Source organism: Mixophyes fleayi, chromosome 2, assembly GCF_038048845.1.
Source record: "Mixophyes fleayi isolate aMixFle1 chromosome 2, aMixFle1.hap1, whole genome shotgun sequence".
NCBI classification, from domain to species: Eukaryota; Metazoa; Chordata; class Amphibia; order Anura; family Limnodynastidae; genus Mixophyes; species Mixophyes fleayi.
This window is the reverse complement of record NC_134403.1, coordinates 247731087-247753591: the sequence shown is the minus strand read 5'-3', so window position 1 is coordinate 247753591 and position 22505 is coordinate 247731087. Positions and strand designations below refer to the sequence as shown.

At 40.7% G+C, this 22505-nt stretch overlaps 1 protein-coding gene across 3 annotated transcripts in view; it reads right to left on the bottom strand.

Annotated features, from left to right (window-relative positions):
* SCUBE3 (signal peptide, CUB domain and EGF like domain containing 3) overlaps positions 1-22505 on the bottom strand; it is a 171680-nt gene that overhangs the window by 6604 nt on the left and 142571 nt on the right. For all 3 annotated transcript variants that reach the window (XM_075195760.1, XM_075195759.1, XM_075195761.1), the window contains 5 exons: positions 19741-19908; positions 19242-19403; positions 17978-18175; positions 6013-6165; positions 5836-5915 (listed from right to left, as the gene is read on the bottom strand). In XM_075195760.1, the coding sequence (XP_075051861.1) occupies positions 5836-5915; positions 6013-6165; positions 17978-18175; positions 19242-19403; positions 19741-19908 (761 nt within the window). The remainder of the gene's footprint in view (positions 1-5835; positions 5916-6012; positions 6166-17977; positions 18176-19241; positions 19404-19740; positions 19909-22505) is intronic.

The window sequence follows — 22505 nt, the reverse complement described above, 5'->3', positions numbered from 1 at the left end:
GCTAATTAGTCTTTTATCATTTTACACTAACCTGCTCTGCGATCGGCGCATGCGAACAAGGGATGTAAAAAGCCGAAGAACTTCACTGAAGGACCGCAAGAGAAAAGACAGGGTTAGGTAAGTGATACTCTTCACAGGAGCAGCTGTTTTTCGTAATGGCTATTCCTGTGTTGATTTCTTAATACATATGAGAAACTATTCAATCCGCATCTATGCGATGAGGATTGAAAAGTTTCTACTGAAAAAAACGAAGGGTCATAAATAGACCCCTTAGGGACAAAAATAACTGGATAATTACTAGAGATGGGCGGGCTCGTTTCCCCGAGAACCGAACCCACCCGAACTTTGCCTATCTGAGTACCGGGCCAAGCAGGCTCGGTACTCTCCCGCCTGCTCGAAATCCAAATCGAGGCCGAACGTCATCATGACGTAGTCGGATCTTGGGGCTCGGTTCTCCCGATGTTTGAAAATTATAAATACCTGCCTCCACAGCAATCCATCGCCATTTGACAGAGGGAGAGAGCAGGGTGTAGTCACAGGCTGATTAGAGCAGGGACAGAAAATACAATTCTGATTACAATTCTGATAACAATTGATAGAGAAGAGAGGAGGATAGAGGAGTCTTATTATTATCATATTTGGCACTACAAGTGCTTTGGGGTATCCCCCAATCTTTTGCATTAATATTTCTGGCTGTCAAAAGTCCTATTTGTCAGCAGTATCTAAAACAATTTGTAGCACCACAAGTGCGTTGGGCTCATAATGGATTCTAAGCAGTCCACATATGAGCAGAATCAGCAACCAGGTTCTGTCACCAGTCCTGATGGTAGTGTTCCAAGTACGTCATCTGGGAAAGGCGATGTCAAACTACACAGTCTTTTGAAATCAGTCAAAAAAACACACACCAATTTTTTTTTTACCGTGTTGAAGCGCAAAAGAAGTGTAACTGAGGAAAAGTTAAGTGCCGATAAAAAAAAAATTGCCAACATGCCAATCTATACATGCAGTGGCAAAGAGAGAATGAGGCCTTCACCTTTGTCTATTAGTGGCAGATCAAAAAATGTTACCGAGCCTACAAGTGGTGCACAACTACTGTTACACGTCAAAGCCGAGCTGCAAGATAACAGTAAGGCATTAGAGGATAATGTTTGCTCTGAATCACAAATGACACCAATCCCTGTGGAGAGTCCATCCAACAGTGGGATGTCTAATCGTGAGCATTCTGTTACTGTACCCATAAAGAGGGACCCTTTCAGCAGTTCTGTTGATGTGTGCCTGAACAGCCGAGTGTAGCCTGAGATACACAAATTGAGGATGCCACTTTGGAAATAGAAGAGGATGAGGGGGAGATTTGTGGAGGTGAAGAGGGCGCTAATGAGGATGTTGATAAAGATTAGGTTGTTTGTGTCAGTCCTGCACCAGTGGCAGCAGTTCTGGCACGTGACAAGAAAAAGGCCATTGTCACGCCAGGCCATAAAATCAAAAAATCCACTTCTTATGTGTGGAATTATTTCTACCCCAATCCAGACAACAACTGTATAGTCATTTGTAGTGTATGTCAAGCCACAGTCAGTCGAGGGAGGGACCTTAACCATCTTGGAACCTCGTCTATGTTACGCCATTTGACGAGAGTTCATGGCAAAGTGTTGGGAAAAGCTGAAAGTTCTTCCAAAAAAATTACATGCACTCCATCATCAGCTAGGACCCTCCGATCACTGACATCCAGACGGCTACAAAATACACCCACCACACCATCCTCATCAATATCCTCAGTAGCGCTCGGAGTTAGCCCTGCATCTCAATTATTAAGGCTGGATGACTCCTGCACTATTATTGATTCCTCTGAAGAAAGCGTTAGTCCCACTGCTGCTGCTGCTGCTGGGGGTGAATCGTCAGCCCAGAGGAAGGCCAAGAAAAAGAGCAGTCCTACATTTCAACAATTAACTGTGAAACAATCATTTGCTAGGGGAAGCAAATATGACAGCAGTCACCCAGTCGCCAAGTGGATCACAGACGCCATGGCTGCCATGTTAGTGTTAGATCTGCGTCCAATATCCACAATAAACGAAGCTGGTTTTTCACAGTTAATTGAGGTTTTGTGTCCGCGTTACAGAATTCCATCGCGACACCATTTTTCCCGTAAAGCTATTCCACAACTATACCAAAAAGTGTGTACAAATGTAGAGATTGCGCTGAAAAATGCCATTCTGCCCACTTAACCACAGATATGTGGACAAGTGGAAGTGGTCAAACCAAAGACTATATGACTGTGGCAGCCCACTAGGTTGGTCATTCACCTTCACCAGCAGGAACAGCAGCAGCATGTACACCCCTACGTAACATTTGTCACAGGCAGGCCACTCTTTGTACCACCGGCTTCACTAACAGGCATACAGCTGACAATTTGTTACGCAAACTAAGAGATGTTATTGATACATGGCTTATACCACTTCGACTCTCCCCAGGATATGTCATTTCTGATAACGCCAACAATATAGTGAGAGCATTACAGCTGGGTGATTTCCAGCACATTCCCTGTTTTGCTCACACCATCAACTTGGTGGTGCAGAGCTTCCTACGAAATAACCGTGAGGTGCAGGAGATGCTTTTGGTGGCCCGTAAGATTTCAGGCCATTTCAGGCATTCGGCCACAGCATGTAGGAGATTGCAGCAGCTCCAAGAGCAGTTTAACTTGCCCTGCCACCAACTTAAGCAGGAGGTGGTAACTAGGTGGAATTCCACCCTGTACATGCTGCAGAGGATGGAGGAACAGCGCAAAGCCATCCAAGCGTATTGCACAAGCCATGACATTGGGGAAGGAGGGGGCATGTATTTCAGTCTTGCACAGTGGGGAATTCGTTCAGTGCTGTGCAAGGTGCTGAAATCATTTGAAGTTGTGACGTGTGAAGTGAGTGCAGATTCTGCTAGTTTGAGCCAAGTCATTCCTTTAATTAGAATATTGGAAAAGCAGCTTGAGAAACTGAGGGAGGAGATGAAAGCAAGCAATTCCGCAAAGTATGTTGGCCTTGTCGATCAAGTACTTAATTCGCTTCACAATGATCCTCGAGTTATTAAGATCTTGAGCTCGGATCAGTACGTTTTGGCCACTGTGCTTGATCCAAGGTTTAAGACCTACATTGAGTCTTTGCTTCAAAATGAACGAGATGTGAACTTTTGCAAGGAGCTATTGCTCAGCAAGTTGTCCGCTGAACTGGGCCTTGGCTTGACGATGTGTCCTCCTTCAGTTTCTCAAGCAGCTGCTGCTCGTAAAAAAATTGAATTTTCCTAAAAAAAAGCAGGGAGGGCGCAGAGGGCAGACCAGAACAGTTTAACATTTGGGCTGGTTTGAAGGATGTTTCCAAAAAATGTGTGACCGTGCCCATAACTCCATCCAATATGAGTATTATCATGCAAAGGATGGTGGAGGATTACTTTCAAGAGTTAATTGATATGGAAATGTCAGACAGTCCCTTTCTTTACTGGGAAGAAAAGCAGGCCATTTGGAAACCCATGTACAAACTTGCTTTGCAATACTTAAGCTGCCCACCCTCCAGTGTGTACTCTGAACGAGTGTTCAGCACAGCAGGGAACTTAGTCAGTGATCGCCTTAGAAGGTTACTTCCCAAAAATGTGGAGAAAATTATGTTTATAAAAATGAACTACATCTTCCACGAGGAAGGCCTTCACCATCCAAGCACTGACTGTTCTCTAATGGCGGATTCAAGCGTCGATGAATTGATAGTCTGTGATGATGACGTACACACTGATGAGGGTGAGGATGAAGCTAAAGATGATGACGATAACATCTTTTTAAAACTTTCTATGTACGTGTAGGGTGCAATCTACCCCCAAAGAGGAAAGGGACTTGGGGCATTTCCATATCACGTACCGTCTTGAAAGACTGCTGTTTGGGCAATTTCTCCTTAAGGGTAGTGTATCATACACAGAGTGACCCAAAACTGTCTTTGTCCATTTCTCTTAATATTGTACAGTCTATAACGGCTGAATTTGTTGGTATTTTATACAAGTGGAGGCGGGCCTAGAGAGACAGAAACCAAACTGGCTTTCTCCATTTTAATTAATATTTACAGTCTATAACGGCTGAATTTTTTTAGTATTTTCTACAAATGTAGGGGGGCCTATAGAGACAGAAACCAAACTGCCTTTGTCCATTTCAACTAATATTGTACAGTCTATAACGGCTGAATTTTATAGTATTTTCAACAACTGGAGGGAGGCCTAGAGAGACAGAAACCAAACTGACTTTGTCCATTTCTTTACCTATTTAAGTATAAGTGTAGGGTGTAATATACACCCAAAGACGATGGCTGCATTGCCAATATTCATAGATGGAGAGGAAGACAATCTGTTTTGTGTGTAGAATTAATGAAGGCCTACCAGGAATGAAACTGTTTTTTGGATAATTTTTTAGCTTTACAATTACATTACTTATCCAAGAAACAGGTGGAGCACTACATTTGGTTATTTTAGGCCCAAAAACATTGATTTTTAATCAAAATAGCAAAAGAAAACCAAACAAAACCAAAACCAAAACACGCAAGGGCGGTTTTGCAAAACCAAAACACGAAGGTAATCCAGATAGAAAAACAAAACACGGGGGTCAGTGAGCATCTCTAATAATTACTACTCCAGGGATCTCAATTTTATTCATTACCCCAGCCCCCACATCCCAGAAATGTGAATCTGTAAGCCTCTTGGAGGAGGCCATAATATTCTGGCAACATTGCCACATAGAGGCACCATCCCTGTGTTGATTAACATGCGGCTGGCTGCAGGGCCGGTGCTAGGGTCCACGGCGCCCTAGGCATTTTTAAAAAAGCGCCCCCCCCCCCAAAAATCGCCGCCCCCCCCCCCGCAAAAATCGCCGCCCCCCCTCCTTCCTCTCCTTACCTTGTCTCACCACCGCCGCCTCTCTGCTCCGTCTCCTCCCCTCCACTCACTGACACTAGTAAGTGGAGGGGAGGAGACGGAGCAGAGAGGCGGCGGTGGTGACAAAATAGCCTCTTCCTCCCCTCCCCGTCCATCTGAATGCTGTGCGGCGGCCGTGACAGGTATGGTCAGCGGTCGCCGCACAGTTTTAAAGTATTTCTGAATTCTGTGGCGCCCTCCAGAGCCCGGCGCCCTAGGCAAGTGCCTAACCTTGCCTAATGGGAGAGCCGGGCCTGGCTGGCTGTCGCTATGGCACTTCCATTCCAGCTAGTGGTCTACACCTTGTTGTGGAAACAGGCAAAGTACAGACAATTTGAGTGTAGAGTGTGCTTCTCAGCCAAAATGGATATGCAGCAACCCATTAAAAGAAATGGAATGAGAGCCATTCACTGTCAGTTCTGAACTATTCAGAATGTAACTTTTTGCGGAGTGGGAATGAGCATGACAAGGAACACCTCTAAACCTCATTACAATAGTCTTGCTTAGTAAAATTAAATATTGCTATTGCACTGATTTGCAAAACACCCCTTAGGCTATGCAAACTGCAGCTCTTCTGCAAATGGGCCACCAGACCACCCATCATTGCCGGGCCTCATTACAGCCACATTATTTACCATGAAGATAGTTACATCCCTAGTTCCAATGTTGTATTTGAGCTGTAGAAAACAAGCATGCAGAACAATAGAAGAGGCGCTATGTACTTGTCAATACAGCTCAATAAAATTCCTTAATATACCCAGACGAAAAAGTTGTTCACAACCAAATCCTAACAGAATAAACTGAACAACAGAAGAGAAACAAATGTCCAGAAGAAATAAATAAAAAGTGGGATGGATTGAAAGATTAAACAAAACCATTTTGACATTTAAAGGTACATGGATTTACCTTAAGGATCTCTTGGTGGTTTTCAGAAGAATATAATCTTCCATCTCGCACAATGTCCTCAACTAGCTGTTCATAGTCCTCTAAAGCAAACATGAAAAGGAAAAATGTATTTTCACAAACACAAGTACATATTTTTACTAACATAAATATACAGCTTCAGCCATCTCCTGTTCTTACCATCATATGTCACATATGGCACTTGGAAACCACGGGCACTGTTGATTTCATTGCTTTTAAAGTGGACCCAGAGCTTGCGTGAACGTGCTGTGAAGGCAATTGGCCGTTCATATGTCTGACAAGTCTCATAGGTGGTGATGGAGGAAGGGGAAGCTGTATGGTAATAAGTAATAAAAAATAATTAAAATGACAGTACATGTTGGTTGCTAGATACCTGATCTTTCTGTTTGCGGCCATTAGTTATCACTCATATGCTCACTTTTTAAAGGTTCTTTGACCGCTCTCTAGCATATTGGCTAATGTGAACATTATCCATTGAAACACAATATATTTTTGTGTAATTTCCTGGATGATTTTCTTTTTTTAAATTATCTTTACATTTGATAGTAGCAAAAACAAATTCACACAAATAACATTATTTTATAAAGAGAAGTACAAGACAAAGTATTACAGAGCGAAACTGTAAACTTTGGATAAAATTACTCTTTGTTTTATAAAATCTGCCTTACTGCAATGTTTTATTTATAACTTGGGTATGTAAGGGAAGGAGGGGTGGGGAAGGAAATTAAGGGTGAGAAGGACACGGTGAAATGGGAGGTAATATTCAGCAAGTATTACCTTAGACACTTCTATAGAAGATTACAACAAGCCAGGGATAGGGTAATGGTACCAAGGTTCCCAAGTTTTGTGATATGTCTTGTTCAACAAACCAGAAATGTATTCCATACAGGAAACAAACCAGATGTGGTTGATTAGAGCATTCCAAAATGGAGCCACTATTTTTTTAATCTCTCTTTATCATGTACTTTGCTGCGTTACATATACAAAATCAGCATGACTTAATAATATGCTTCAAAGGAGCACTGATGAGTTACAAGGTATATGCATGTTAGTGATTTGTTCCATCAAATCTATGGTACCCGTACAGAATTTGCCTTTGATAGGACTGCTCCACTAAACATGGAGAACAGTGGTGGGGAGGAGTGGATGGAGAAAACAGGGAGTGGAGTGAATGAAGAATGGGGGGAAGGGGTGCATGGAGAGAACGGGGTGGGGGGCAGTGGGGAATGGGTGCTAGAGAGAACAAGGAGGGGGGGTTCAGGAGGCTGGGGTTGGATAGAAGAAGGGATTTTCATTGTGGTACATAAATATTTGGTACATAAATACTCAAATATAATGAGCAATTAAATATGATTATATAAAAAAAAAATCAATCAGTATTCAAAAGGTGGTGATGTTTTTATTAGCAATTATAGTTTCAATTAAATGTTGGGGAAATTTGTAGGCTACTAATTTGATTTGGGGGCTGGTGGAGTAAATAAACATTTTTATTAAAAAATGGAAATGTTATTCATTTAATGTCAGGGCTGGTGGAGGGGATATATTTGTTTATTATATGGGAATGCTATTAATTTAATGTCCGGGGTGGGGGGGATAGATCTTCATAATAAATGGGAATACTATTAATTTAATATCGAGGCTGGTTGGGAGGAAGGTGGCTTATTAAACGTAAACACTATTAATTTAATGTCAGGCTGGTTAGAGGAAGAAAGTATAATTATTCCCTCTTGCCCAGACTCCAAAATATCTAGACACGGCTCTGGTCAAAAATACGTGGACATACCTTCTAAGTGCTGTTATTGTTAAATGGCAACGTCTATGAGCAACAACAGCTCATCTGCGAAGTGCTAAGTCACACAAGCTCACAGAAAGGGATTTTTGAGTCCTGAAGTGCATGGCGTGTAAAAATCACTACTGTGTTCCAATCTGCTTCTGAAGGCAATGTTAGCACAAGAACTTTTCGTCGGGAGCTTAATCGATTGGCTCTCCATGTCTGATCAGCCATATACAAGCCTCAGATCACTATACAAAATGGCAAACGTAGACTGTAGATGTGTAAAGCACACCGCCATTGGACTCCGGAGCAGTGGAAACGTTCTCTGGAGTGACGACTCGCGCTTCACCATTTGGCAGTCGGACGGATGAATCTAGGTTTTGTGAATGCCAGGAGAACGCTTCCTACCTGATTTCATACTGCCAACTCTAAAATTTGGTGGTTGGAGGAATAATAGTTTGCGGCTGTTTTTCATGGTTTAGCCTGAGCCCCTTAGTTCTACTGAAGGTAAATCTTAATGCTACAATATATAGCAACATTCTAGAGAATTGTATGCTTCCAGCTTTGTGGTAACAGTTTGAGAAAGGACCTTTCCTGTTTCAGCATGACAATGCCCCCATGCACAAAGCGAGGTCCATCAAAAAACGTTTTACCTAGTTTGATGTGGAATAAATTGAATGGCCTGCACAGAGCCCGGACTGCAACCCTATCAAACATTTTTGGGATGAATTAGAATGCGGGTTGCCAGACAAGCCTTATTGCTCAACATCAGTGCCTGACCTCATTAATGCTGCTGCGGCTGCGACGATGGATGTGAATGCATGCAGCCATGTTCCAAAATCTAGTGGAAAACCTTACTAGGATAGTTGAGGCTGTTATAGCAGCAAAGAAGGGACCAATTCCATATTACTGCACATGCCTTTGGAATGAGATGTTCAATAAGCACATATGGATGTGATGCTTAAGTATCTCCGTACTTTTGGTCATGTAGTAAAATATAATATAGATTGTTCCCTTACTTATATATATATATATATATATATATATATATATATATATAGATATATATATATATAGATATATATATATATATAGATAACAAAATACAATAGATAGTACAGCGCGTAACTCTGAGCAGACAAATAAGTAAAAGTCACTTTAGATAAACGATAGTCCTATGTTCAGGCGGCTGCCAAATCCCCACAAGGCCAGATGGTGAACTGGATAAAATCTAAAACAAAATAAGCGGGAGGGGGCGCCACATAGTATAATACTGTATGTAACAATACAGGCTGATGTACCAAGTAGTAGAAATAAAGATCACCACGTGGGTACAGACACACAGGTTGACGTGAATCAATAGAAATAGGTGCACTCTGGAGTACCAGCACCAAGCAAATATAATATGCGTACCAGATATAAAATCTTTAAGGCTTATCTGTTAGTATCCTGCATCATCAAGAGCTCAGGTTTTCCTTCAAGTCAGTATTGCCTCACACAGCGATAGGGGTACAGAGCTGGCACTTCATATGTTCTCAGTAGTAACCAGAATTGCAAGATGAAAAACTCACATAGTGTGATACTGTATATCCACACATTTATTTTATAAAACAATATAGATTTACACTTACATAAAATACTTTGAAAAAGAGCTTATCAGGGTATCTTTAAAAAAGCCAGACCATTAGAAGCATCGATTGAGGCTCACCAACATACTGCTGGACTCAGTAGGCTCATCAACAAGCAGTCCTCAACGCGTTTCATCTCATATAATAAAGACTTCCTCCTGATGAAGTCTTTATTATATGAGACGAAACGCGTTGAGGACTGCTTGTTGATGAGCCTACTGAGTCCAGCAGTATGTTGGTGAGCCTCAATCGATGCTTCTAATGGTTTGGCTTTTTTAAAGATACCCTGATAAGCTCTTTTTCAAAGTATTTTATGTAAGTGTAAATCTATATTGTTTTATAAAATAAATGTGTGGATATACAGTATCACACTATGTGAGTTTTTCATCTTGCAATTCTGGTTACTACTGAGAACATATGAAGTGCCAGCTCTGTACCCCTATCGCTGTGTGAGGCAATACTGACTTGAAGGAAAACCTGAGCTCTTGATGATGCAGGATACTAACAGATAAGCCTTAAAGATTTTATATCTGGTACGCATATTATATTTGCTTGGTGCTGGTACTCCAGAGTGCACCTATTTCTATTGATTCACTTCAACCTGTGTGTCTGTACCCACGTGGTGATCTTTATTTCTACTACTTGGCACATCAGCCTGTATTGTTACATACAGTATTATACTATGTGGCGCCCCCTCCCGCTTATTTTGTTTTATATATATATATATATATATATATATATATATATATATATATATATATATATATATATTAGAAGAGACTCCTCAAATTAACTCAAACTGAGAGAATATATATATATATATATATATATATATATATATATATATATATATATATATATATATTCTCTCAGTTTGAGTTCATTTAAGGAGTCTCCGTGAATGTGTTTGAGATTGTAAAAATCTATGTATCTGTAAGTAAGTATTGATAATGCTGTGTTTAGGGGATATGTGATATTTCATGTATTTCATAGAAAGAGGATGGGTCAAATTATCCTAAAATATACACAAAATGAGAAATTCCTCTACTAGGCTACAATAATGCAATTTTTGTTGAAAATAAAGATGGGATCAATGATTCTCAGAGTAAAAGGGGAGTGGTATTCCGCTAGATTTATTTGGCTGGTAGCCTTTTCCAAGGTAGATAGAGTGAATTGGATGGTAGGTATCATGTTGGTTGGGACTTGCCTGTGAAATTTTACCAGCCAAGTTTAAAAACTTCGATCACCATCTGATAAAAAGTAGCTTTAATATTCACCCATTTTTTAAAGCCAGGTTTAGAATGTCAAGAAGTTATATGACTCATTTGGGCCACATAAATATCATTTTGAAAAATTGGAAGACCTAGACCGACTTTTGTAATTGGCTTTGCTAATGTTGCACTCCTAACCCTAGATTTTTTCCCTCCCCAATCATACTGCATTGTGATTGTAACTTAGCCAAAGCTTGATGGAGGACATGATTTCAGAATGTCTGGAATAAATACAGTAAGGTCTAAGTTAGATGTTAATTTTGACTGTATTTATCTTAGAAACCACAAAATGAATAACGAATTATATTTAGCCAATTATTTTTGGATAGCGTGCAGGATGGTAGTATAGTTTGGTTGCTATAATTGTGCATATTCCCTAGTAATAGAAACTCCAAAAACGAAATTGCAAAGGGATGCCACAGGAATTTGAATTTTTTATTCCAACACTGCTGATATCTGTTGAGGTGTATGAAGCGCAAGGGCTTCTGATTTTGAATCGCTTTTTTATTTTTCGAGTGAAACACACATAAAAAAAGAGATTTTGTATTGCTATGATTTAAATCGAATTCTCTTATTATTTTGGTTTGCTCCAATTCTGGAAGCCAGAGGCTTCACCCTACAGAGGGTGAAAATGAATGAAGATAAAGGGTACCCTTGTTTTTTGCCATTGCTGAAAATAAACAGTTCTGAATTTAAGTAATTTACCTTGACTATTGAAGAGGGATTATAATATATACACTTGAATTCCTTTAATTGAATGCTTTATCTGCATCTAATGCCAAAATGACATTAGGGGCTAGATTTACTAAGCTGCGGGTTTGAAAAAGTGGGGATGTTGCCTATAGCAACCAATCAGATTCTAGCTTTCATTTATATAGTACCATCTACAAAATGACAGCTAGAATCTAATTGGTTGCTATAGGCAACATCCCCACTTTTTCAAACCCGCAGCTTAGTAAATCTAGCCCTAGGAGTTTGGCTTTGTTAATTTGATGAATGAGAATTTTTATTCTCCTGGTGTTGTCTGAGACTTGTCTTGTTGGGACGAAGCCCCACTCAATCAGAGTGGCATAAATATTGTTACGTTTATTTACCAGTACCATTGCAAGCAGCTTAAGTGCATTATCTTCAATGTAGAATGACAAATATTTTTCTCTGTATCTCCAGTTCGGAAAGTGGTAGCAACATCTAAACTTAGTATAGTGAAGATCTGCATACAATACAATAGTATCATGCAAAATGCTTAATCGAGATAATCCTGTAATTAGAGCAACTGGTTGGGTCTTTAGTAGGTTCTGTGATTACAATTATTCTGGAGTTGAATCTGGGTGGAACTGATTTACACCATACTTGCCAACTCACCTGGAATGTCCGGGAGACTCCCACATTTTGAGAGAGTCTCCCGGACTCCCGGGAGAGTGTGGCAATCTCCCGAATTCTGCCCACTTCATTAGGAAGTGCCCACCTCCTAGTGAAGTGGGCAGAATTAGGTCCTAAACGCCGCGATTCACAGTTTGGCCCCACCCCCACTGTTAAATGGCGCATTTGCGTCATTACATCACAGAGGGCGGGGCCAAAATGACACGATTTTTGGCGCCCCGCTCCCTCACACCCACCTCCACCTGCAGGCTCCCGGAAGAGAGCTGAAGAAAGTTGTTAAGTATGATTTACATGTAATATATCATTACAAATCCTGAGGGATTAAACATATTATTAATTGTTCTTCGATCATATATTAATCTTTCTTTGTTATCTCTCGCTGCATTAATAGCTTGTGAGGCTCTTTTTGGTCTTTGCCAAAATCGAGACAGTATGCATGTGAACAGTGGTGGAATTGGGGGTGTATACGGTGGTAAACAATACCGCCACTTCTCCTACTGCCTGCATTGTAAAACTATCAAATTCCATTCACTTACACTCCCAGTACCTTTTTCATACTGTCACTTCTAAATTTTCACTTTGACTACTGCATGTGAGTACACTATATGGACAAAGGTATTTGGCCCCACGTGTTAATTATTAAATTGAGATGTTTCAAACAGACCCGTTGCCAGAGGTGTATAAAATCAAGCACCTAGCCATGCAGTCTCCATTTGCAAACATTTGTGATACAAAATGGGTCGTTCTGAAAAGCTCTGTGAGTTCAAGCATGGGACTGTGATAGGATGCCACCTTTGCAATAAGATAGTTTGTGGAATTTCCAGTAGGGATGACATTTCACGGTCAACTGTAAGTGAAATTATTAGAAAGTGGAAGTGTTTAGGAAAAACAGCAACTCAGCCACGAAGCGGAAGACCACATAAAATCACAGAACGGGGTCAACAACTGCTAAGGCGCATGATGTGTATGATGTGTAAAAATCGCCATTTCTCTGCTGATTCCATAGCTGAAGAGTTCTGAACTTCCACTGGCATTAATGTAAGCCCACAAACTGTGCGGTGGGAGCTAAATGGAATGGGTTTCCTTGGCCAAACAGCTGCATGCAAGCCTCACATCACCAAGACCAATACCAAGCGTCAGATGGAGTGATGTAAATCACACCGACACTGGACTGTGGAGCAGTGAAAATGTTTTCCGTGGAGTGACAAATCACACTTCTCTGTTTGACAGTCAGATGGGCGAGTCTGGGTTTGACGGATGCCAGGAGAACGTTACCTGCCTGACTGCATTATGCCAACTGTGAAGTTTGGTGGAGAAGAGATAATGGTATGGGGCTGTTTTTCAGGGTTTGGGCTAAGCCCCTTATCTCCAGTGAAGGGCAATCTTAATGCTTCACCATACAAAGTCATTTTGGACAATGCTATGCTTCCAACTTTCTGGTAACAGTTTGGGGAAGGCCCTTTTCTATTCCAACATGACTGTGCACAAAGGTAGGACTACAAAGACATGGTTTGATGAGTTTGGTGTGGAAGAACTTGACTGGCCCACCTAAAGCCCTGACCTCAACCCTATTGAACACCTTTGGGATGAACTGGAACGGAGATAGCCAGTCAGCCCTTCTTGTCCAACATCAGTGCCTGACCTCATAATGCTCTACAGAATCAATGGGCTCAAATTCCCACAGAAACACTCCAACATCTTGTGGAAATCCTTCCAAGAAGAGTGGAAGCTGTTATCACTGCAAAAGGGGGACCAACTCCATATTAAAGTCTATGTATTTGAATACAATGTCATTACAGTCCCTGATGGTCAAGCATCTGAATACTTTTGTGTATATTAAATACAGCTTTATTGCAGTATCAAACACAATCATGAAGCTTTATAAAATGTATATAACATCTTGTCAACATATAACAAAATTCCTTCGATTATATAAAGCTGTGTTCCTTTATGACAAACAGTGCCCTAAAAGGAACCAGCCCTGAGTTTCAACAGCATCACTAGTGGAGATACTTTTCTAAGAGGGACAATGGGAGTCTGGAAAAGGCTGTCATGTAATATTGAGTATAATAATAAGGAGGTTATGGCTGGTTGTACCATATGTGACTTCTGTAACCTCTATTGCTGAACCTGTAGAGGAATGGGAAAATTGCCCTACTGGGGCTTAGTACAGTCATGACCAAAAGTTTTGAGAATGACACAATAATTATTTTTCACAAAGTCTGTTGCCTCAGTTTTTATGATGGCAATTTGCATACACTCCAGAATGTCATAAAGAGTGATCAGATGAATTGCAATTAATTTCAAAGTCCCTTGCCCTTTGCCATGACATCTCAAAAACATTTCCACTGCATTTAAGCCCTGCCAGCTGACATCATCAGTGATTCTCTCATTAACACAGGTGAGAGTGTTACAGAGTAACACAGTTGATGAGGTTGAATAAAAACACTAGTCCATCAAATTCAACCTATATTGGATCTCCTGCGATCCCTCACTTATATTTGAAATTGATCCAAATTAAGCAACCGCCAATCTGTTTCAATCGGGCAAAATCGATCCATACTCAATATAGCAGTCCTATTTTTTTCCCTATATCCACTACTATCCTTCATTTTACTTAATGGTCGAATTTCTGGAGATACTTTTCCACTAAAAATTTGTCTAACCGTTTCTTAAACATATCTTCGGAATCTGCCATCACAACCTTCCCTGGCAGTGAACTCCATATCTTGACTGCCCTTACTGCAAAGAATTCCTTCCTTTGCTGGTTGTGAAACTTCCTCTACTCTAACCTTAGGGGGTGACCACGTGTCCTATGTAAAAAGTTCTCCTGAAAGTTCTCTGTATTGACCTTTAATGTATTTGTACATAGTAATCATTTCTCCTCTTAGGCACCTCTTTTCTAAAGTAAACATACCTAAACTGGCTAACCTCATATCTTAATGACTCCATACCCTTTATCAATTTTGTCGCCATTCTCTGAAACCTTTCTAGCTCCAAAATATCTTTTTTATAGCGTTGTGCCCAGAACTGTACTCCATATTCAAGACAATTTATACAGTGGCAAAATTACACTGTCTTCCATTGTATCCATGGGGCGTAGATACAATGGAAGACAGTGTAATTTTGCCACTACTTTATTTGCCCTTGCAGCTGCTGTTTGACATTGAGCACTATTGCAAAGTTTACTGTCTACAAGCACTCCCAAATCCTTTTCCTTTATACATTCCCCTAAATGAATACCATTTAATTTATAGGTTGCGTGCTTGTTTTTGATCCCAAAATGCATAACCTTACATTTAACTATGTTAAACCTCATATTCCATTTGGCCTCCCAATCCTCCAGTTTATTTAAATCCCTTTGTAGAGAAGCTACATCTTGCTCTGATTTTATTACCTTACAGAGTTTAGTGGCATCTGCAAAAATGGAAACTTTGCTCTCTAAATCATCACCAAGGTCATTAATAAATATATTAAAAAGTAGTGTCCCCAGCACGGAACCTTGAGGTACTCCACTTAAGACTTTTAACCAATTACAAAATGTTCCATTTATCACAACTCTCCATTCCCCATTCTCTAACCAATTTTCGATCCAAGTACAAATGTTGTTTCCTAGAACCAGTTCCCTTATTTTGTAAACCAACCTCTTGTGTGGCACTATATCAAAGGCCTTTGCAAAATCTAAGTAGACCACATCTACTGTGTTGCCCTGGTCTAAGTTCCCACTAACTTCCTCGTAGAAAATAATTCGATTAGTTTGACATGATCTATACCTCACAAATCCATGCTGATTCCGACTAATAATCTTATTGCGCACAGAGTAATCCTGAATACTATCCCTTAATATACTTTTCAGCAGTTTCCCCACTATTAATATCAGGCTTACAGGTCTATAATTCCCTGGTTGTGATCTCGTCCCCTTTTTAAACAATGGCACCACATCTGCTATTCGCCAAACCCTTGGTTCTGAGCCTGTTGATAAGGACAAGGCTGGAGATCACTCTGTCATGCTGATTGAGTTAGATTAAGAGACTGGTAGCTTTAAAAGGAGGGTGGTGCTTGAAATCATTGTTGTTCATCTGTTAACCGTGGTTACCTGCAAGAAAACATGTGCAGTCATCATTGCTTTGCACAAAAAGGGCTTCACAGGCAAGGATATTGCTGCTAGTAAGAATGCACCTAAATCAACCATTTATCGAATCATCAAGAATTTCAAGGAGAGAGGTTCAATAGTTGTGAAGAAGGCTTCAGGGTGCCTAAGATCGTACATCAAGCGCCAGGACCGTCTCCTAAAGTTGACTCAGCTGTTGGATCCGGGCACCACCAGTCCAGAGCGTGCTCAGGAATGGCAGCAGGCAGGTGTAAGTGCATCTGCACACACAGTGAGGCAAAGACTTTTGAAGGATGGCTTGGTGTCAAGAAGGCCATCAAAGAAGCCACTTCTCTCCAGGAAAAACATCAGGGACAAACTGATATTCTGAAAAAGGTACAGGGATTGGACTTCTGAGGACTGGGGTAAAGTTATTTTCTCTGATGAATCCCCTTTCAGATTGTTTGAGGCATCTGGAAAAACGTTTGTCCAGAGAAGGAAAGGTGAGCGCTTCCATCAGTCCTATGTTATGCCAACCATTAATGTGTGGGGTTGCTTTTCAGCCAAGAGAGTGTGCTCACTCACAATTTTGCTTAAGAACACAGCCATGAGTAAAGAATGTTACCAAAACATCCCCCAAGAGCAACTTATCCCAACCATCTAAGAACAGTTTGGTGACAAACAATGCTTTTACCAGCATGATGGAACAGCTTGCCAAAAGGCAAAAGTGATAACTAAGTGGCTCGGGGATAAAAACATCAAAATTTTTGGTCCATAACCAGGAAACTCCCCAGACCTTAATCCCATTGAGAACTTGTGGTCAATCCTCAAGAGCCGGGTGGACAAACAAAACCCACAAATTCTGCCAAACTCCAAGCATTGAATAGGCAAGAATGGGCGGCCATTAGTCAGGGTGTGGCCCAGAAGTTGCTTGACAGCATTTCACGGTGAATTGCAGAGGTCTTAAAAAAGAAGGGCCAACACTGCAAATGTTGACTCTTTGCATAAACTTAATGTGATTGTCAATAAAAGCCTTTGACACTTATGAAATGCTTGTAATTTTATTTCAGTATTCCATAGCAAAATATTACAAAAATGTCTAAAAACACTGAAGCAGCAAACTTTGTGAAAAACAATACTTGTGTCATTCTCAAAACTTTTGGCCGTGACTCTACATGCACCGATGGGCTGCTGCAATTGCTCTATGGCCACCCGTTACTTGCAGGATTCTGCTGCTACAGCCCCTGGCATGTTGTTAGCCAGCTGAATATGTTTGTCACAGGGTGGTTTGACCCAGCGGGCCAATAGTAGGAAAGCCTGCGCCTTGTTATTGGTTTGCACCATCTCACCCCCCCCCCCCCCCCCCCCCCGTTGAAAATTGCAGCCCCAGAAAATATACTTTTAGTATGCAGTTCCTGGGGCGCAGCTAATGGAAACTAGTATGCCAGTAAAGTTTAACATAAACTGGGTGTAAACCTTTTTCAACCTCTGTCTGACAAAAGGCCCTTAGTCTGAATTTTTCTTACAATCCCCCATGAATACTAACCACTTATTTGCTGAAAGCCCATAAAACTATGGGGTGACTGCCCAAACCCTATTATTTTAAGTAAATTGTGCTAGGTGTTACACTACAGTGACTGAAATAACCAAGAATATACATATAGGCTAAAATGAGATGTGCAAACATTTTGAGAAATCAGTTTTTGAACTATGACACATACCTTTTACCATTGGCTTACTTTGACAGATTTTAAACAATGCATCTAAAGACCTAGGTTAGCTAAAACAAATGTGGCTAGATAGCAAGTGGTAATGGATTAACATTGAGAAGTCACAATACTCAAAATATTAATAAAGAAAAACATGTACTTCATTAATGAGTTTGTAAATATTGAAGGAGTATATTGCTATATTTGCATCAAAGTCCATTCAGATATTTTGCACTATGCAAATTATTTTCCATACAATATCCCTTATTTACCATTCTTGCGCATAACCAGCAGGTCCCCACACTCGTCTTCAGAGGGCAGGAAAATCTCAGGTACCACTAGCAGAATTTTACGCTTCGGGGGAGGACTGATATTCCAGGTACACTCCACACTGGAAGGGTAGTTCCCTGGGTAATTTGGTGATTCTAGAAAACCAGTGTAATCCCCTAGTTCCCCTCCACAGTGTCTGTCTGAAAAAGAGAGGTAAGGTTGAAACAGTTTTACAAGGAATATTTTTATCTACTGTACATGAAAACCTGGAAAATAATTTATTTTTCTAAGGTAGATGCATATAAGTTTGTAGGAACCAAAGTATCAATTTGTATGAAAACAGAGCTAACTTATTAATATGGATGACTATCAGCAAACATTGTAAACTAAGGTGAGTGAGAATGACTGAAACCATGTACAAGTTCTAGGATGCAAAGAAAATTACAAACTTTCTATTGCAAACTATGCTACATATCTAATATCTGGGGCTAATACTTTGATATATATATAATTTATTTAAAGGTTGTTTAAGTAATATTTACATTTAAGTGAATGACAGCAACATCTGTCAAATCATGTCCTGTTTGGACTTTATTATTCAACTGACACCATTGGGGTATGGTTAACAAGGTAATGCACGACCCCAACTTTCTACTACTTTGGATATGGTATGTCTAATACTCGTTTTATACTTGTTTAGAGTTCCACATTAAACTGGTCAGACATGAGCTAGAGTAGCTGTTGATCATCAAATACAATATGATAGGCAACATAGTCACACACAGGACAATCACAATTTTACAGTCCAGTTGTTCATGGTCAGGAGGAACGATTACGTGGCATCAATTGTAAAATGATACATTAAATGCACACATGTTGATTTTCCATGTATTACATTCAATATTACATTTCCAGCACTTATTGTGTATTACATTGCTGAATTTGTTAGTAGACATATTGAAATCCTGCTCTCCTTTGTATGAAATTTGACAATAAGTTTTCAAAGTGCAGTTTAAAGATAAGGATACGTGAGAAACAAATCCAAATTAGTAATGAAGTTTGAAACCCAATATTTTCCCTTCTTTGTGTTAAGCAAAAAATATCTTGTAGGACTATTCAAGCTTGATTAGGTACCAAATACTTGAGAGACATGCAATGCTTGCAATTCTGTATTTACACTCCCTTCCCCAACATCTCCTCTGCTGAGTTACATCTCCTTTTAATCCACCCCCATGACCTTCTTGCTGTCCCGCTATGTCCCCTCACTCTTGCACTGGGCGATACTGGTGGAGCCATCGAAGTCCGTGCTGGAGTTTCCAGGACATGCGATGCAAAAGTTCTGCCGGAATTCGGGCTGATAAAAGCCAATCATGCATCGAATACAACGGTGTAGAGTTGTGTTATAGTAATGGCCTGGAGAGCACTGAACTGAAGGAGAGAAGAAAAATTGTGGCATTGAACAATTTCAGAAATACTAATGGTTTGAGAAAACAATAGAAAGAATGCTCTTTCTACTGTGAAAGGGAGCATTATGTTGGTAACATGAGCAAAGAACATAAAACATGGGAAATTTGGAAAAGGAAAATATTGGATATTAAATTGAGAACATAATGTTGCTACATGTTACAAGAAATCAGAAAATAGCTTAGATTAATAATGCAATAACTTTGGATGTCAACTTTTAAGATGGGGTAGTTCTACTTGTGTCAAATAGGACAACAAACATGTGCAAGACAATAAATAAAATTATATTTTGATGTGTTACCCTTAGTTTCACAGTCTTGAAAAGATATGGCTCCATCCTGTCTGGTGCTCAATCCCCCTCCACATGAGATACATTGTGTTCGCCCAATATCTGGTTGGAACATGCCACGTGGGCATAACTGGCATGGTTTATACCCATCTATGGAGAACTGTCCTGAAGGACAATGACCTGTAAAGAATAGATTGATAGTTTTTACTGTCGTGTCATTCTTAGAAGTTTTCAATTAGGTCCTATAAGAAAATATTGTCATATGTAGAGACCTCGGGCCTGATTCATGTTCGGACGCAACCTGCGTTTTAAAAAAGAACATGGAACTTGAGCATAGTTTCGATCGTAATCAAATCCAAGCGGATATCAAGATACATGAATCTGGGTGGAAGTGCACTCTGCCTAAACTTTAATTGCCGTATGTAGACAGACAGAACAGACTGCAGTATACGCACAAGAACACATAACAAACATTTAATTATTGAATTAATTGACTGAGGATCTGGCCATACCCAGGCCTGATTATGTTCCTTTACATGTAGGTGAAAGGACAGGTACAGGTGGTGATAGACTAGCAGAGGAGACCAGGCAGGAACTGGATTGCTGAACCCGGAATGCTGACTGCACTGTCTGAGCTGGACCAAAAGAAAGACTGCTGGGAACCAGGTTGGCATTAGGCAACAGGTAAGGCCTCCAGGCAGTTCTTTCATAGTGGTTGTTGTTTCCTGATTGGAGACTGTGGTCGCCTGGGCTGTAGCAGTACACTGAGCCGCTAAGATGGATCAGGTGATGATCCAACATGGCAGCTCCTAGGACCTGGTTTTGGAGAGAAACCTGAAGTGGAGGCTGCTATCCCTTGATTAGCTGAGAGGAATCATGTGACCAAATCCAAGATGGTAAAGCCCATACACTGATTTTGGAGGGATTTCTGGAGTGGAGATAGACTGGACAGCATCTTGCAGAGAGATCTGAAACCAGCAGAGCCTAGGGATTGCAGGGACAGCTTGAAGAGGTAAATAACAGGACCTGAGAGCCTGGCGTGTGACATATGATCATTAATAAAAATATGGCTTTTCTAAAAATATTTTTTTATTTTTACATAAATCATGATGCTTTTAATGCATAATTTACATACAATGCACTTATATAGTCAATCTTCCTTGCATAAACATTTTCTTTGCTATCTAGTGGCATGCATACAAGTAGTTTTTAATACAAAGACTATGTAGTGACAGTCATCTCTATCAGTCAGCACTTACACCTGCCCTGTAGCTGGTGCAAATGATATGGCTAAAAAAATGTACTTTCGAGAAACACTGGGCTGTCCTTACTGTACATTACCTACATAAAATCACAATAATAATCATATCATAAACCCCTTTTCTCCTTGTTCCTGTGACGGTTACTCCTAGTGACTTTTGCATCAAATACCTGCGGTTCTTGTTACCTTGGCTAGCGGGCAAACAGTACCAGAGGACTCTCTTTGAATACACGGGTGTTTAAAACAGTTCACATGTGGGCAGACTCTAGTACAGTGCACTGTAGTGCAAACTAAATTGAAATATTAGGCACTAGGCTGTCTCAATTTGAAACAAAAATAAACTTTAATATATCTCCTCTTCACAGATCAGCATAATGGTTGCAAATGTTATATATTTAGACACCTTTTCCTACACATTTTCTTCAGTAGATGTGATTGCTATCTTCTCTAATCACACTACTGCATAGTACTTAGAGACTCACAGCATGTTACATAGCAATCTCTGCTGCTGGGAGTAGTTGTTCCACAGTCACAGACCACAGGTGCATCCCACAGGCTCTACAAAATATTTAATCTCACCCAGTCGTTGACATGCAGACAGACAATTACATATTTTCAGGACCTACAGCCCACTCTCCAGTACTCCTCTGCCATGCAGACTCCATACCAGCTACACTTCCCAATTAGCTGTGCTGCACCCACCAGGTATGGGGATCATTCCAAAAGGGCTACTACACAAGGTAGCTGGTAGAAGGAGCTCTCAGACTCTCCCTGCCTTTCTCCCAATAGTGCCAACCTGTGTCTACTGTGTCAATGTTATTCCTGGGGTATCCCTGCTGGTTCCTTGCTGTAACCCTTCAACTGCTGGGGCTCTCTCCCTCTTTCTCATGGAACTGGAACCATGGCAGCCACCATGAACCTGCTTCTAATGTATTGGCTCTGTGGAGTACCATCTTTGGTGCTTACTTGTAGTCGGGGGGGGGGTCATAAATCTGCCTCCCCCTGTTTTCTGGCCTCTATGAGCCCTTCTAATTATGGGGTACTCTTACCCTAATTAAGGGGTACTGTTCTTACCCCTCCAGGGGCTATTTAAAACTGGTGCCTCTTGTCATTAGTCGTGCACCCTCCTTCTCAAGCACCAGGGGACCTCCTGCTCACCTGTCACGGTAACACGGCAATATGGCCGCCGTCGCTAAATCGTGTGGAAACCAGAGTCTTTATAGACTCTGGTCTAACAAGTGAGATACCTATAGCCGGCAATGGTGCTTTTGCCTTACACCACTAAGCTCTGCCCACCCAGTAACGCTGCTGTCCATGTCACTGACAACCTACTATGTGAAGCACTAGCCTCACTATGCTGAACATTCCCCCCAGTGACTTGTCTGCTGTCACTGGGGAGAGCTTAACTCGGATAACGTTACAGGCGTTACATTCCACACTTCAAGTTGTAGGCAATCGTGTCATTTGTGTGTCAACATGAAGTGCATGCAATTGCATGCATTGGCGTTATGTCAGT